Source organism: Phyllostomus discolor, chromosome 8 (genome assembly GCF_004126475.2).
Source record: "Phyllostomus discolor isolate MPI-MPIP mPhyDis1 chromosome 8, mPhyDis1.pri.v3, whole genome shotgun sequence".
Lineage (NCBI taxonomy): Eukaryota > Metazoa > Chordata > Mammalia > Chiroptera > Phyllostomidae > Phyllostomus > Phyllostomus discolor.
In genome coordinates, this window is record NC_040910.2 from 47,565,533 (window position 1) to 47,581,605 (window position 16,073).

The 16,073-nt window shown below is 51.6% G+C and overlaps 1 protein-coding gene across 4 annotated transcripts in view; it reads right to left on the minus strand.

The window, feature by feature from the left end:
- LOC114502407 (calcium homeostasis endoplasmic reticulum protein) overlaps positions 1 to 11,003 on the minus strand; it is a 19,389-nt gene extending 8,386 nt beyond the window's left edge. Inside the window, exons 1-9 of one of the 4 annotated variants that reach the window (XM_036032497.1) lie at positions 10,864 to 11,003; positions 10,380 to 10,553; positions 6,347 to 6,531; positions 5,091 to 5,228; positions 4,672 to 4,823; positions 2,985 to 3,129; positions 2,812 to 2,901; positions 1,324 to 1,585; positions 366 to 541 (exon numbers count right to left, since the gene is read on the minus strand). In XM_036032497.1, the coding sequence (XP_035888390.1) occupies positions 366 to 541; positions 1,324 to 1,585; positions 2,812 to 2,901; positions 2,985 to 3,129; positions 4,672 to 4,823; positions 5,091 to 5,228; positions 6,347 to 6,531; positions 10,380 to 10,553; positions 10,864 to 10,888 (1,347 nt within the window). In that variant the 5' untranslated portion in view covers positions 10,889 to 11,003. The remainder of the gene's footprint in view (positions 1 to 365; positions 542 to 1,323; positions 1,586 to 2,811; positions 2,902 to 2,984; positions 3,130 to 4,671; positions 4,824 to 5,090; positions 5,229 to 6,346; positions 6,532 to 10,379; positions 10,554 to 10,863) is intronic. The other 3 variants (XM_028519304.2, XM_028519305.2, XM_028519306.2) reach the window with 3 other exon arrangements.
- Between the last annotated feature and the right edge of the window lie 5,070 nt (positions 11,004 to 16,073).

The window sequence follows — 16,073 nt, forward strand, 5'->3', positions numbered from 1 at the left end:
GAACCTCGGTGAGGGGACCCTGTTCTCGGGGGCCTCCCAGTCATGCTATGCTGGATAAGATGACCCCTGCCCTGACCTAGAAGTTTCTGACCCCAAGGAAACAGAAGGAAGTGACCAGTATCTCAGCCCCGGAAAATGCCGCCAGCCTGATACTTGTGGTGACCTTCCCTTTCCTTATAAAACCAGAATGTTCTTCCCAGGGTGACAAAATGTGTACACTTTGCTAGTTGAACCAGTCAAAAAAAGGGAAGGAAAGGGAACACCATCTTGTACTTAACTCTGTGGACTTTCCCAGCACTCACAGGAAAACGGGGACCTGTTACTGAGAACCCCAAATGATCAAAGCACCAGAGAAGAAGAAATACCTGCTGTTGACCCCAAGGAGCAACGGGGTGAGGCTGGTCAAACCAGGGGGGTTTGTTGGGCGGGATCTGGTCGTGGGGCCCAGGGCCCCGGGGGCCAGTGGCTGCAGGGTCCTGGACCCCTCCCGAGGTGTCATAATCAGAGGAGCCGGGCATTTGGATGGGAGGCTTGTTGTCATCTGGAGCGAGGCAAGAAGGCAGTTAGCAGAGGCCCCGGCAGCAAAAGGCCCCACCCCAACCATTCTTCAGCAAACACTCAGGCAGCCCAGGCTGGGCTTTACTTCCCGATAAATCCAGGCTTCGTGGCCCCACTGAACACTAGTCACCACTGGAAAGGCAGCGGAAGAAGGGAGACTGCCTCACATAGGACACACGCTCCCTTCTGAGAGTTCTACAACAAGGGCCTCAGGCCTGCTGCATCAATTTTAGTTTGTTGAGGAATTTTATCGTCGATGAGTTTTACTGACTTTTCTGAATTGGGCTGAAAGACCACTTCCTCTCATCTGATCTGTTATTTCATTAGATTTTTAGTGTTACACCATCCTTGTGCATTCCTGGGGCATGTTCTTTTTGATCATAATATATTTTAAAAATACTTGACTGGGTTTTACTTGTTAAGTTTTTGTTTAGTATTTTCACATCTTTATTTAGAGGGAACACTGTATTTTCAAGGGGATTGTATTTCAACTCCTGCCCCGGCCCTGCCCATCCAATGAGAAGTCACCCTGGTCCTGGAGAACAATTTGGGCCCCTTCCCCCTGCCTGTTCTCTGGGACAGCTCAGACAGGAGAACTGTCTGAGTTGTAAAAGTTCTGTTACACTTAAATGCGAAGTCCCCCAGCCTGGCACTCTAAACTGATTAGAATCTGGCCTGCGACTATATAATCAGAGCCCTTCTCTTGGGGTGTGGGAGGCTGCTTTCTGGGGCTGGTCCCCAAGGGTGCAGAGGGGGGCCACATACCGGGCTGGGTAGTTGGTGGGATGGCTGGGGTGGGCGTGGGGGCTGGCGGCGGGGCAGGTGGTGGTGGTGTGGCCTTGACTTCGGCTTCCATTTGTGGCATCTGGATCTGCTGCTGTTGCTGCTGCTGCTGCTGCTGCTGCTGCTGCTGCTGGGCCAAGCTGTTGACAAACTCCTCGTGCTGTGTCTTGAGGGTCTGTATCTGCTGCTGGAAGGCCAGCTGCACTGGCTGGACGACTGAGGAGTACTCGTTGATGAGCGTGGCCTGGCAGAGAGAGAAGGGCAGCTAATACTCAGGGCTCAGGCCCCAGGGCCCACCCCTTTGGCAGCACACTGGGGACAAATGCTGGGAAAGCACTGGGAAGCTGAGGTGCGGCCGTGGGCAGCAAGGCAGGCAGGTGACTGTCATGTAAAACAATCAACTTGGTCTTGACAACCAGAGCATCTGAACCTAGCTAAAGCCTTGGTGATACGTAGTGCAGTTTAGAATTCCTTGATAATGGAACCCGGCAGTGACAGCTGTGCTCTGGGTGGCCACACAGACTTTAAACACATGTTCCTGACAAACATTCTGGGACACGCTCATTCGCTGTCTGGCTTTGAACGAGTCACCAAGTCTCTGAGCCGCAATTTTTCTCATCTGCAAAATGGTACAACATTGAGACGAACTTTCAAGGACTTCAGGGAGGAGTTGGTGACTAACACATGGAAAGGGACTAATACGGAGGAGCTCAGTAATCATGAGCTGCTATTGTAAACTTGGGAGGAAAAAAGGCAGTTGGCATAATTGTTGGATGGTGGTAACAGTCCATTTTTAGTAGAGAAAGTATGAAGTGCACTTTCCTCGTTTGTTTCTGAGCAAGAGCCTGTGCCCTGTTGGAGGGATGGTGTTCAGGACCACTGCCGAGGAAAGCAGCCTGCACACAGCACCTGACGTTCAACCAGGCCTTCCGGCCCGAGAGAAGGGGTGTGAGCTGTGCTTTTTATTCCAGCAGCTGTGCATGGGGCAGTGATGCTGGCACCATGGCAGAGGGGACCAGAAAGTCCCTCCTCACCCTGCGCCTGTGTTCTGGGCAAAGACAGACATGTGAACAAGGAGCACCAACTGCACACGGTGATGGCTGCAGCAGCCTAGACTACACTGGGATCTGCTCACGTCCCCATCACGTGAGTACACACCTGGAGGACCGGCACAAACAGGCTAGTGACACCCTGAGAGCAGGACTGAAACTGGGAACTGGGTCACGAGCACACCCGCAAGTCTCACCTGGGAGGGTCTGCCCCTCACTGCATGTGGGACAGGGGCCCCCAAGGCAGTTGCTCAGACCTCAGCCCCCAATGTTCACCAGAGGCACACGTGGGATCCGAAGCCACCATTCCATCACCTGCTTCCAGCCCAGGTTGGAGAGATGAGCCCCCTGACTTCTAAAAACTGTTAGGGTGGTGCCTGGCTTGGCCCAGGAGTGTGGTTCGAGAGGTAGCAACACTCACCTGGTACTGGCTGAGCCCCAGGGCCGGGCTCTGCAACTGCTGGATGATGGAGTCGTCAAAGTAGCCATTCTTCTCCCACAGCTGAAGGAGCTGGATGTGGGGAGGACGAGGGGTCACATCAGGGAAACATGACCAGCCCCTGCCCACCTCACCCTCCAGGCTGCACCACATACCCGGGCAATCTTTTGCTGCTTGTCTTCCTCCACGGCCAAGAAGCTGGTGCAGTAGATGGGCACCACAACCTTCTGCAGGGCGGCCAGCAGCTCCCTGGCCTGCTTGCGCTGGCTGTGAGGGAGAGACCTTCCGCGCATCAGGGCCCTGGGGCGGGACCCGGCCACGCGCCCGTTACCATCGCGGCTCCAGCCATAGCACCCTCTGCCTTCTCAGGGAACGGGCCCCCAACCCAGCTGGGACAAGGGCTGGGCTTCCCACAAGACTTGTGCTGGCAATTGGGCCCAACTGACAGATAGAAAGCAGTAGGAAAAGGAAAAAAAAAAAATCACAGGCTGGGGACATTCAGAGCAAAGCCTGTCACCCTGGTCTGCTTATCAGTAAGATAATCCTTCCTTCCTGGGGTGGCATAACCATGGATAGATGCAGGGCCTATAAGAGCCCCCACTGTCCACAAAGGACCAGCGAGGGCTGCTGTGGGCTCAGGGACTTGGCTACCTGGCCTTGCTGAGCACTGCTATCCCCTGTGCACAAAAGCCCCCCAACCCAGCCCCCACATTTCAGGAAGCAGGAGTGTGCCCTGCGTTGGGGACTCGAGGCTGGCTGGGCAAGGCAGCCTGCTCCCACATTCTTCCACACTCTGTGCATAAATGGGTGTGGAAGCCCTGGCAGCTGTACACTGAGGTGGCACAGGGCCCCCAGCATGGCGGTGACAGAACCCAGGTGGCATATCTGCTGCTTCCCAGGGAGGACATGAGGCAGATGGCGAGTAGCTGAAACCCCTCCCAACACCGAGCTCACCAGAGGGAGCTCACATACAGGATGGAGTGCCTGGGGTCGGGGGAGGGAGGGCAGTCCAGGTGGGAGGACAGGCAGGACAGGGCTGTCTCTGCAGAGTTTCCCTGGAGTCAGAAGAGCAGTGGGTAAAGCAGGAAGGTGGGGAAGGTTCCGGTAGCTGCCTATTTCCCCACACCAGAGAACTAAGGGAACGACAATGTAGGCAGTGACTGAGTGGGGGGTGGGGAGGGAAGGCACCCAGGATGCACATGCAGTGGAAGACAGGACAAGGCAAAGGACCAAGGCGGGCAGGTCAGTTTCTGCTGCCCTCACTGGCACCAAACCCTTCAGCTGGCCAAGCTCAAAGCCAAACATGGCAGCCACACACCAGCCTCACTAGCACTGTCTCCTTCTGCCTGTCTCCTCCCGTGGCCTGCGATGGCTCAGGCATCTGGTTCCTTAGGTTAACCTTTGTTGTAAGGCCCCAAGGAGGCGCAGATGTAAACACTGGTCTGGCCTGGGGAGGGCTCTGGGGATGGGAGGCTGGTCTCCGCGGTGTGCGACATAGTCAGCAAGGGGAACCTGGCATCAAGAGCCCTGAAGCAGGGCAGTTAGGTGACTGGAGGTGTGTATGCATATCACTGAGGGGCAGCTGACAGCCAACAGAGAAATGATAAGAGACTGTAGAAGCTGCCGCAAGAGAGCAAGGAGACAAGGAATGGTGGCCCCAGGTAAGGTGAGGGGTCTGGGAATGGGCCAAGGTGTGTGTGGGTGGGTGTGGGGGAGGTGCTTATGACCTGGATTGACCCTCCCCCAGGGTCTCCCGTCCTGGAACAGGCCAAGCTACCAAGTGAAAAACAGTGGCCATGAAAGGGCTGGAGGGCGAGGTGAGCTGGACCTGGGGGCCCTTACCAGTGGTGCAGCACATCATTGATCAGATAGATGAGGTGCAGCCGCAGCTCAAAGTGCGCCCCATCAGCTGTAATGCGGTTCCGGAGGTGGCCCGCCATCAGCTCACAGTGTGGAGGGGACTTAGCATTGCTGAACATCCAGTTCTTCCCGGCCTGCAATGGCCAGAGTGATGGGTGAACAGGGCTGGGCTCCCCCAGCCAGAGCGTGGGCAAGGTACCCAGGGAGGTCAGAGCACAGCTGAGGTGTGGTACCCAAGGGCTTGGCTGCACACTACAGCCTCTGCCTGCCTGCCTTCTCCCTCTTGGAGGTACTTAGGAGGGAAGGGCAGTAGCAGACAAGGCACCCCTACAGGAGTCCCTGCCCAGACAGACTTCGGTGGGCTCCCACCTGTCAGTAGCACTGAGCCCACCAGCCCTCACCGAGATGGCGTCTTTGGTGCACGTGTCAATGATGGGCTGCAGCAGGTTATCAAACTCATTCATGTCCAACTGGGTCTCCTCCAGGAGCTTCTGCATCTGCTGCTCCACTGCATGGGCCACCGCCGCCGTCACCTGCTCCTGAGAGGGCCAGGTGGGACCAAGACTGCCCATCAGTGCCCCACCACAGCACTAGGAGGCCCTGTCCCTCACGTCTGCAGTGTCAGACCCGCACCTGGGGCAGCCAGGGCCATGGCCAGCAGAGCGGGCAGAGGACAAAATGAGGTAAGACACGGAAAGACAATGTCTGCCCCCAACCCTCCAGGTGACAGATGGAGTGGTTAAGACACAGCAGAACAAGGAATCTCTGCAGCCAATTCAACACAAAAGGAAAGAAAAGAAAAGAAAAGTGAGCAACGATGTGGACAGACAGGATGTATAAATGGTCCCTAGTGAGGAGAAAGGAGAACAACCTCACTAGCAACCAGGAAATTGGAAATTAAAACAAGATGCCAGAGTTTCACCCATTAGATCAGGAAATGGAGGGACCACTGGGACCCAGCACCACTGTGGGGGCAGGCAGTCTGCTCAGGACTGGTGGAGGACAGACCCTCCAGCCTATGAGGCGCTCCATCCAGAAACAGGGTATGTGATCTGGCATGTTTTCTAGTCAGCAGTACGACAGTAATCTTAAATCTAATTAATAAAACTGGGGCTGGTGTTTCAGTTGTCTTAGTTTTTATTTATCTCACTTTCCTGGCGATTTATCCTATTGTACTTGGCCAAAGTATCAGAACTGATGGATTGGGACAGAAGGGTCCTTCCCACAACAGCTTGGAATGATCTGGCTAGGAAGAACTGTTGCCAATGGTACTAGAGACCACCTGGCACTCACAATTCCTAATGTGCAGTCCCACTCACAGGTGTCCACCCCAGCAAACAGCTTGAGCAGTCATTTTCCTGGAGTGAGAGGCAACCTCTGTCCAGAGTCAGCGGTTGGGCTAAACACACCAGGGGTGGTGGCAACACTGGAGCACTGCTGAGCACTGGGCAGCACTGTCCTCAGTGTTGATGCTTGATAATGAGTCCTCCTGAGAGCTACTGTGAGTCCCAATGTGCAGACACAAAAACTGAGGCACAGGAGTAAGCCCCAGACACCCAGACGAGGACTAAAGAGAAGGGGAGGGCCCTAGGCTTACTCAGAGCATTGGTCTCAGGGGTGGTGGAGTGGGAGGGAAGAGGAGAAGCAGGCCCCGTACCTGTCTGAGGGCCAGCAGGTGCTGCTCCTGCTGCTGCAGGTTCCACTGGCTCTGCTGGATGAGCTCATCCATGGACGGGGCTCCCTGGGCAGGTGGGATGGGTGCAGCAGGGGCTAGCGGGGGCTGTGTGAGGGGTGGCAGGGCTGTGGCTGGCTCCAGCTCTGGGGCCTGCTGCTTGCAGATGACTGGCAGGAAAGGAGGAAAGGTGGCCTCATGAGAAAGCAGCTGGGATCTAGCTGATCCCTTGGCTGCCGTCTGGGCAGCTCTAGGCCAGAGGGGCTCCCCTCCTTACACTTACCACCCACAAAAGACTTCTGTGCTGTGCTACCACCACATAGTCCGCCTCAGTCACCCCTACCAAAGTCTGCCAGGCTCCCCTCACTTGCAGCTGGGCCCTCCCGACCTGCCCCCATTTCCCCAGAGCCCAGACCCAGCCTCCTTCCACGGTCCCATCTACCACCTCCGAACCGGTCCTCTCCCAGGAGACCTCAGGACTGTAACCTTGCCACTCCAGCCAACACCATCTGTCTTGCCCAGTGTTCTTTGACATAGACCAAGCCCAAGCTCATCCCCTCCATCCTCTTCACCTCACCTAGGCCTGAACTGATACTAAATCCAGGCCACAGCCCTGCCCCAAAGGGTATCTCCCCTAGTCCCCCAGCCTCCTCTGCTACTATCCCCTAATCTACTCTTCAATTTCAGGACATCAAAGCCACCTGACCTCTGGCTAGCAAGTCCAAAAACCTGAGGTCCCACAGCAGGAGCAGCCCACCACTCCTGAGCACAGGCTGTGACCCACCACCCCAGCCCCTAGTTTCTTGATCCTGACTCTGGGGGAACAGACTCCTTGGCAAGAGACTTCCGGAGTCAATCCAGGTTCAGCCAGTGTGGGATATCCATCCTGCTGACAGGAGCCTGAGTCAGATGGGTGTGTGCCCCAAATCTGGCCAGATGAGAAGGGATAGAAATCTGGATGGCAGGGTTTCCGATGTGAAGGGTTGCTGGACAAAATGGTCTCCCCATTGGAACCACTGTCTAGTCTGAACATGACCATGAGCCCTCCTGAGTCCCACCCCAAGGGGGCTTGGCCTCTGGACAAAGACAGGCAAATGGGGTGGAAGGTGTGGCCCGGGCCCATCATGGGGCTCCCAGTCACTTCTTAGGCCTGACTGAGCCTTCCGGTGTTCGCACCCAAAGACACCCTCTGGGACGACTTCCTCGACTTGCCTCTGGACACCCTCTTCTGCCCTCCCAAAGACACTTCTTTAGCAAACCTGTTCTCGCAGCCTCTCCATTTCCTCCCTCTTTACTGACTACTCCCAGCAGCACCTAAACACACACCTGTCTTATGTCTTAACATCCCCTTAATCCCCCGCTCCCCTTTCAACAATTTTACAGCCCAGATTCTACCTCAATTCATCTATCTCAGCCCAGGGCAAGTCTGGTTGTGCCCACCCCCCACCCCCACAACTCTGGTCTCACTCGGCCTATGTGGCTGCCCCCTCGGCCCCTTTCTCTTTCTCTCCAACCCTTAAATGCTGGGATGCCAGAGCTGTCTTCCCTCTAGAGCCCCCAGGGCACTCGGCTATGTTCCTGTGGCTGCAATTACCATCTGCACACCTCTATCGTGTCCTTCCTGGATTCCTGAGCTTTGGACCTTACAGCTCAAACAGCCTATGTCCTCCCATGGGCACCTCACATGGGCCCACGTTTCCTCTTGCTCCACCCCTACCAAGCCTAGTCCTGACCTCTGTGGCTGGTACTGCTATGTCCACATACCCAAGCCAGAAGACTACGAGATACATACCCTCCTCTTTCCCTTGCACCTCACACTAACAAGTCAACCCGTGCTGCCAAGTCAGCTCCCTAGATCACATGCTGGTCTGTCTGTGTCCCTGCTGTCACTAGCAAACTCTGCTGTCACTCACATTGCCCTTTAAAGTGCCCCCCCCCTGCATCCAGTCCTGCCCCCATGCCTCTCCTCCACATGGCAACTACAGCGCTGCTGCTCAAAGTGTGGTCTCAGGACTGGTCAGGCGCTACCAAGGCTAAGCCAACACAGAAATAGTAAGGGAGGATTTGGAGTCTTTACAGTAATTTGACATTTTATAGCTCACGTTTTTACTGTATTTTGCAAAAGTGTAGTTTCTACAACGGGGTGCAGATTTAAAAAAAAACAAAACTGGTCTTTCACCAAAGTTTGTAAAATGCCATTCTAGAACAGTCCTGGGCCTCAGTCTGTACAGTGGCTAACGCTGCTCCAGAACACAGACCTGAAACCAACCCTCCAAGAGACTTCCACGGATCCCAGGAAAATCCTGGCAAGCCAGCTCTCCTTACTCTGCATCCCCACTTTGGGCCACTCTAAGAAGCCCTCCTTCTCGGAGCTTCAGCTTTTGTCCCCTCCGTTCCCCAGCCCTTCCTAAGGCGCTTTCCTCTGCTGAACACCCTTCTCCCGTCGGTTCCCATCTGGTTAACTGATACCTTCTTTAATTCCAGCTAGGTATTGTTACCTGCAGAAAGCACTTCATGAGTCCCAACCATCCCCTGTTAGAAGCACGCTATCCCTCCTGGGTTACTGCGCCAAGTCCCAAGCCGTTCTGGATATCTGACCCTGCAGGGTGAAGTGAATGGGCTCCCCTGGCAAAGGAAGCAGCTCTCACCCCCTGGTCACACCAGCCAAAGCACTGTTTCCCCCCTGCCTGGTTATGCCAACAAGATCCACCTGGTGCCCCAGTTCACAAATTCAACCCCTTAACCCCACCTGCCCCCCAGTCCCAGTCCCTCAGACTCAACCCACTGACCTAATCCAGTTCTTACCATCAAATGCCCTGTTCACTCCCCTTCCAGCCTCAGTGGTCCTAGCCTCCACTTCTGCTCCCTCCAGCCTTGCCACACTGGCCACAAAAACCTGACTCAGGTCTCCTTTGTTTCAAACTCCCTTGTGGCTTCACTGCCTGTGGAAGGGGTTTTAAATTTGGTGAGCCAGAGCTAAGGAGTGATTGCTCCAGAAACACATAAGCACATACAACACTTTGCCTACAATTTCAGGGAGCTGCTCTCCCTCACCACCACCTCAAACATAACTAGACAGAAGAACCCCTGAAATGAAGGACAAAGCCCAAACATTGTCCTGGCATTTCCACTCCAGACCAAATGCTTACCCCCTCCACACATGTTCTACACTCCAGCCATGCTGGGACTCTTGTGGCTTTTCCCACGGATACTTGAACCAGGCCTGTTCAAATCACTGCACCTTTGCATTTCTTACAAGTTCTTTATTGAACCAAATAAAGTACTACATACTACATATTAAGGAACAGCAATGACCCAAAACAAAAGCTGGTGCTTGTAGTACAAGCTACATTTAGCTTTCAATGCCCATCAACTAGACAATCCCTACTTACTTAAACAACATATTTAGAAGCTAAGGATTCACTACGGTACAAAACAAATGTGGTACCTTACTATCCGGTGGCCATTTATCATCCAAGTGACAGCTGTGATTCCTAACTCCACCTTAAACTCTTTGAGGGCAGGACCAGAGCCCTGATGCCCAACTCAGTGAACACCAATAAACATCAATCAGCCAAGAACCAAAACCCAGAGGGACGGTTCCTTTTGATTTGGACTGCAAGCAACTGAAACGCACAAAAACCTAACTGTACCCAGGAAGAACGCACAAAGGGGGCTGGGCAGTGCCTGAAGAGTCCTCGGCCAGCCTCTATCATGCCCTTCCTGGAAAACACTGAAGCACTCACTCCACTTCTGCTGACCTCAGTCATCACATCTGCACAACAGAAAAATCCCTGATCCTGAGCCCAGAGAAAGATCGATAACCTCGTTCTCTATTACACTCCGACTCAGCAACCACTCGCTGCAAGCCTAAGAACAGCAGATGGGATCACGAAGGCCGAGAGGCCCCGTTTTCAAAGAGCATGCGACCAAAAGAAGGCGGTTTGTAGCAGAGCCGCACTGGAATCAGAGAAAGGAATCGCTCGAGGGTGCGGCCAGAGAGCTGGAGAGGACTCACGCTGCTGCTGTTCGAGGGCCAGCTTGCACTTGTAGTAACTGTAGAACTCGCCTCCGAACAGAAACGAGAATTTCGGGTTGTCCTTCTGCTTCTCCATCGTCATCTTCTCAAACTCGGGCCCGTTGCGAGCCACAAACTGGGCCAGCTTATCGATGACATTTCGAAGTTCCTGGTCTAGAGAACGGAGAAAAAGGCCACGCGGGGCGTCAGCGAGGACCGCCCAAATCCGGGAGCCCTGCCGTACTAGCCGCTGTCCGCCAGGTCGGGGTCCCTAGGGGTGGGCCCCACAGAGGCCGCCCTTGTACGGATCCTGATAGGGACCACAAGCGCGCCGGGAAAGCGAGGACCAGCGGGAGAGGCCGCAGGCAAACCCAAGAGGCCGAGCCCCGCCCCCTCCAAGGCCCGCGGGCCCCGGGAGGCGGGGTACGCCAACAGGGTATTCGGGGGACAGAGAAACGGTCCTTAAACCCCGGCTGGGCCTCACCATCGGGTGGCAGAGGCATCTCCATGGCTCCTGCCGCCAAGAACGACCTCCGGCGCCTCTCGTTCCCCCACCAGCGCCGTCTGCAGAAGCCGGCCGGAAGTGGCGCGAGGGAGCCGTTTACGGCGGGCCTCGTGCACTGCTTCCTCCCGCCACTTACGGCCGCTGCCGGGAAACCCCGGAAGTGAGGGCAGGAGGCGGGCGGGAAGAAGCCGCGCGTAGCCCAGCACGCAGGAGGGGCTGGCGATGCGCAGGCGCAGAGGCCTTCTTGCACATGCGCGGAATGATCTTCTATCGCCCGCCGCCCCAGAACACCTGGAACTGCCTGGGTGGCCGTTATTTCTTGCCGGGGCTCCTCCCCTCCTCACGTTGCACCCCTGGTGGGCCGCGTTCCCCGCGGTGCTTCGGGACTGCAGAATTGTTTCCTGGGTCAGGGCCTGCATTTCATTCTCAGGGGGAGCTGCAGTGAAGAGACGGTGAGGTGAGTCCAGGAGGCTCCGAGGCCAGTCTCGTTGTTAAAGCAGTATCCGGAGGCGCCGGGCTTGGCGAGGATCGAACTGGACTTAGTGAGGTTTCGAAGATCCTCGCGCTCAGTTTCTTTCGCAGGACCCAACGGTGATAGGGGCCACAAGCACTGGAAGACCTTGGGGTGGGGACCTCCCACTCCCGCCGGCCTCAGATGCTCCTGTAGGGCTCCGGTGGCTTCCGCGCAGTCGTTCGAGGTTATCTGGAAGGTAACCTCTCGGTGCCTGCGCTGCAAGACTGTCCACCTTCCTGAAAGGAACGATGATATTCCTTCTAAAGCGAGTGTGGACGTAAGAAACGTCCAGAGTTGTAGAGAATTTTTATGAGTTTATTTGGACCGAACTGATAGTTGCCGGAAACAAAATCTCAAAAAATTGAGAAAAATATTCTGGAGAATGGCAGCTTATTTTATACGTTGAAAAATGGAGGAGAGGTAAGAAGGGTTACATGTAAGCCATTGGTGGTAGATTAAGGGGGCGGGAGAGAGCAAAGTGGAGTCGGGGTAGATATCTGGGATTGGATAAAAAGGCAAAATAGAGAAACACATACTTTTACATTGATAGATACAGGACATTTAACGTTTATAGCACAGCGAGATGGTATGCCGGAACAAGATAACAGGAGTTCTGTGGGCTCATGGTGTTGTGGTCTTGTCCTGTGGGGTCTGTAAAAGGTTATTCTGACATTTCAAATGTTTGTTATCTTAGATGCAAAAAGGCAATAGGCTCACTTAAGCTAAACATTGACCTTTGACAAGGAAGCTACAGGTCTGGGACATAACTACCTGCCATGACCTGCCTTTACTTAGGAATTTTTACATTCAGATCATCGTATGAGGTTACTTTTCGGTCTCTTGAGTTTGTAAGGCCGCCATGCTGGCCTCCCCTGAACTTGTCAGCTTTAGTATGTGGCTCCTTTTTCGTCCTCGGAGGATGAAGTCAACCCGTGCAGATTGTGGGGAAGATAAAGAGCAGCAAACTAAGGCAGACTGTGGATATCCCCTGTCAGCTGACCCTCATACAAAATGTCTCCCTTTGACTCTTAGGGATTGCCTCCCGTGTGGCAGATAATGCTTTAGGCCAGGGGTCAACAGACTTCTATAAAGGGCCAGATAGCAAATATTTTAGGCTTTGTGGGCAAGAGGCAAAATTGAGGATACTATGTAGGTACTTTCATAACCCAAGAGAAAAATGTCTATAACTTTTTTACTAAGGGAATTCAAAATGTAATCAAGTATGGCTTTTAAAACACAGGTCTATTAATGAAAAGAATGAAATGGTTTTTTGGATTCCAAGTTAGTCTTTCCTGTTTGATTACAAATCTTCACTTGTAAAGCCTGGTTTTGGTTCACAGAAATGGGGGCTGGACGTGGCTTGTGGATGAACAAATCAAATCTAAGCTCTGCTCTTAGGAGCCCACAGTCTATGGGGCAGGAAGAGGGGCATCAGAGACCCTTAAATCAGTAAACATACAACAAAAGTGTTGTTAAAGAAAACAACAGGGTGCTGAGACATTGATAAGGGAGGAGGGCAGGGCCTCACTGGTAAGGTTATCACATAGTCTGGAGGCAGCCAAGCGAACACGAACACTCCAGTTGTGATGCTCAGTAATTTGGATAGTGTGGGCATTTTTTCATGCTAGTAAAGGTCTGTATCAAGAAGTTTTAACTTGTGATCAGCCACAGATGAACTTCAGAAACAGCACAGTATCATACATACTTGCATTTTTGTGAATTGAAGATACACAGCATTTTTCAGATTAACAGGTGAACCAAAACAAGTTAATGCATTTGTATTGTCACTTTTTAATGACTGCATGTGACTCTGTGGTGTGGATGTATGGTAACTTATTGAAGCCAGACTATGGAGTCTCTTGGGTTGGCTCCATTTTAAACAACTTTTAAAAGTGTTGTAGTACGTAGTAGTATGTATAGCAGTATATAGCATAACATAACTTAGTATACAGCAGAAGCAATGCCTGTTTGTGGTTGGTAGGGCACGTGAATGTCTCGTATAAGATGGACAGCGATTTGAACATTTCCCCTAAAATATCATATGGTGTGCTTGAGCCTAATGTTCTTGTTACAGAATGGCATGCTTATGATTTTGTAATAAAAGAGTTTGTAATAAAAAGGGGGTTATTTGTGCCGGACCTGACAGATACTGTGGTTAATGTAAGGGTGTGCACATTTAATACTGGTAATTCCTCAGTTGCCTCCCAGAAAGATTGTACACTCATGACCACTCCATTCATGACTCATTTCGCAGTGTTTAAAATGCATTTATCTGAGACTGAAAATTTAAGCATCACAGGGCCTCACGCAGGCTCATTTCAGTGAGCCAGTCAGAATCCCCTAGTCAAAAGAAAGCAGTAGAGGCTGCTTCAGTGGTGGTCTTCAAGGACTTGGAAACAAGACTTAAAATAAGTTACCTGCATACCCCTGGGCCAGATGAACTTGCTGAAGAGACCTACCTAAGGAGCAAAATGAAAAGAAGTTTAAAACTGCATGCATGCCTGCTTTGCCCTGCAAATGTGCTGTGAAGAATGAATCCCAGATCAGAAGTGTGTGTTAGTTACACTGTGCACTGTGAACTTATCCCAGGGCTTAATGGTAGTGCTTCCTTATAACAGAACACTGCACCACCATGTGCGTGGACACACAACATCAAGAAAGAATGTTTAATAACATGGGGAAATGTTTCTGGCATATTTTGTTAAAGCATATTACAAAATAACATGCAGCCCTTTCTGGGTGGGTCAGTTGGTTGGATCGTGGTCTCATACACCAAAGGCTGCGGGTTCTATCCCCAGTTAGGGCACATGCCTAGGTCGTAGGTTTGATTCCTGGTCGGGGTGTATATGAGAGGCAACTGATGGATGTTTCTTTCTCAAACTGATGTGTTTCTCTCACCCTTTCTTCCTTTCCCTCTCGAATCAAACATGTTCTCAGTTGAGGTTTTAAAATAATATATCCGCTGTAATTCAAGTTTTAAAAAAAAATGTATATATATCCTCCTCCCTCCCCAGATGCAACTGCTGTGTTGTTTCTTCTGTAGCTTCAGAGATAAACTGTATTCACAAACACATTTATGTATCTCAGTGATATATTTTAGAAATTGTTCTCTCTACAGATCTTATTATTTTGACATTGTAGCTTTAACAGTTTTTTTTCAAATTTAAATGTATATGGACAATAAAAGTTATTTAAAAAGTAGGGAGTTACTGAAGAAATCCAGGTCCAATGTCCAGGTCTGTAGTCTCAACAAAGCCAGAGCTTGGTGTGGCTATCACCTCATCTTCTGCGGTAACTGAACCCCATGTGGTCAACTAGTCTCAAGCCACAGCAGGAGCAATGATAGGGGAACAAAGGTCCTGTCCTATGCCAGAGCACAGAGCATTCCTTGGACCTGATCACGTCACCCAACAAACCTCTGTTCACACAGAGTTGCCCCGAGACCAGTAGGTATTCCAGTGTCTTGAGTAGTTCACATTCTTGATGTCTGAAAAATAAGGCCATCACTACAGCTGGTCCTTACTCATATGGTAGTGACCATATCCCACATCAGAGTTGCTTGAGGTCCCACTAGAACTGCAGTGGTAGACCACAAAGCCTCTTGGGTCAGCCAGACAAGGGTTTCCTAAGGATCTCACTGTAGTAATGTGGTCCAGGTAAGTGGACTGACAGGATACACCCTTGACAATCACACCAGCTCCTCTTTGGGGTGTATGACAAAGGTGAAGAAAAAAGCGCACTATTGAGGCTTCTCTGCTGGGCAGAGGGTCCTGGGCTTGGAGTCAGAACTCCTGGGTTCCAGGCCTGCTCCATGGGCTAAGCTGTTCTATTTCCCTCTTTAAAATAAGGCTAATATGTCTCACTTGGGTTCTGATGGTTAAATGAGGCATGTATAATACAAAATGTACAAGAATTACCTTGTGATTTATAAATTTAAGTCAAAATATTCCCATATGCCCCTCAAATAACTACCTGGTCCTCTCCTTCACATTTTTTTTCATGCACCTCCAACATAGCAACTGTGTGCCACTCAGTATGATGTATCTATAAATCAGACTGAGGATTCTGAGGGTCAGCTTGTGTGTCTGTTTCCTGCACGTGGCACAAATTAAATGCTCAGTAAATCACTGAACAGGACAGGTTTATGAATTAAAAAGATGTAGGTAGTTGTTTTAACAGAAACACCCTTTGAAGAGTGAAGAAATGAGTCAGTATAGTCAAGCTGCTAAATTACTCAAGTAGGCTGAGGCATGAGGAAACAGTTCTATTCTTGCTTTAAGTAGTTGAGAACTTCCACTTTTAGACTTTTCAGTTGTGCATCAATGCCTGGAGATGAATAAATTCCTGCAGATAACCCTTTGAAAGACACAGGAAAGAATGAAGCACATAGGAAAACTTATCCATTGTCCAAACCACATGACTTCTGGAACATTACCATCACACACCAGACCAGAGGCTTAGAATGCAGGACCAATTCTTTTCAAGAATACTTTTTACTGTAAGAACTTCTTCTTTGGAACACTCTGGGTAGTGCCTAGTTGTATTTCCCATTTGCAAATCCTAAGACCCAAACAGATCTTAGTCATTTATTTCTAGCCAAAACCTCCTGAGTCTCTTGTGCTCAGTTGACAACTTTAACTGCAACTGAAGGGAACAGTTTCTAAGTCATGTGGAG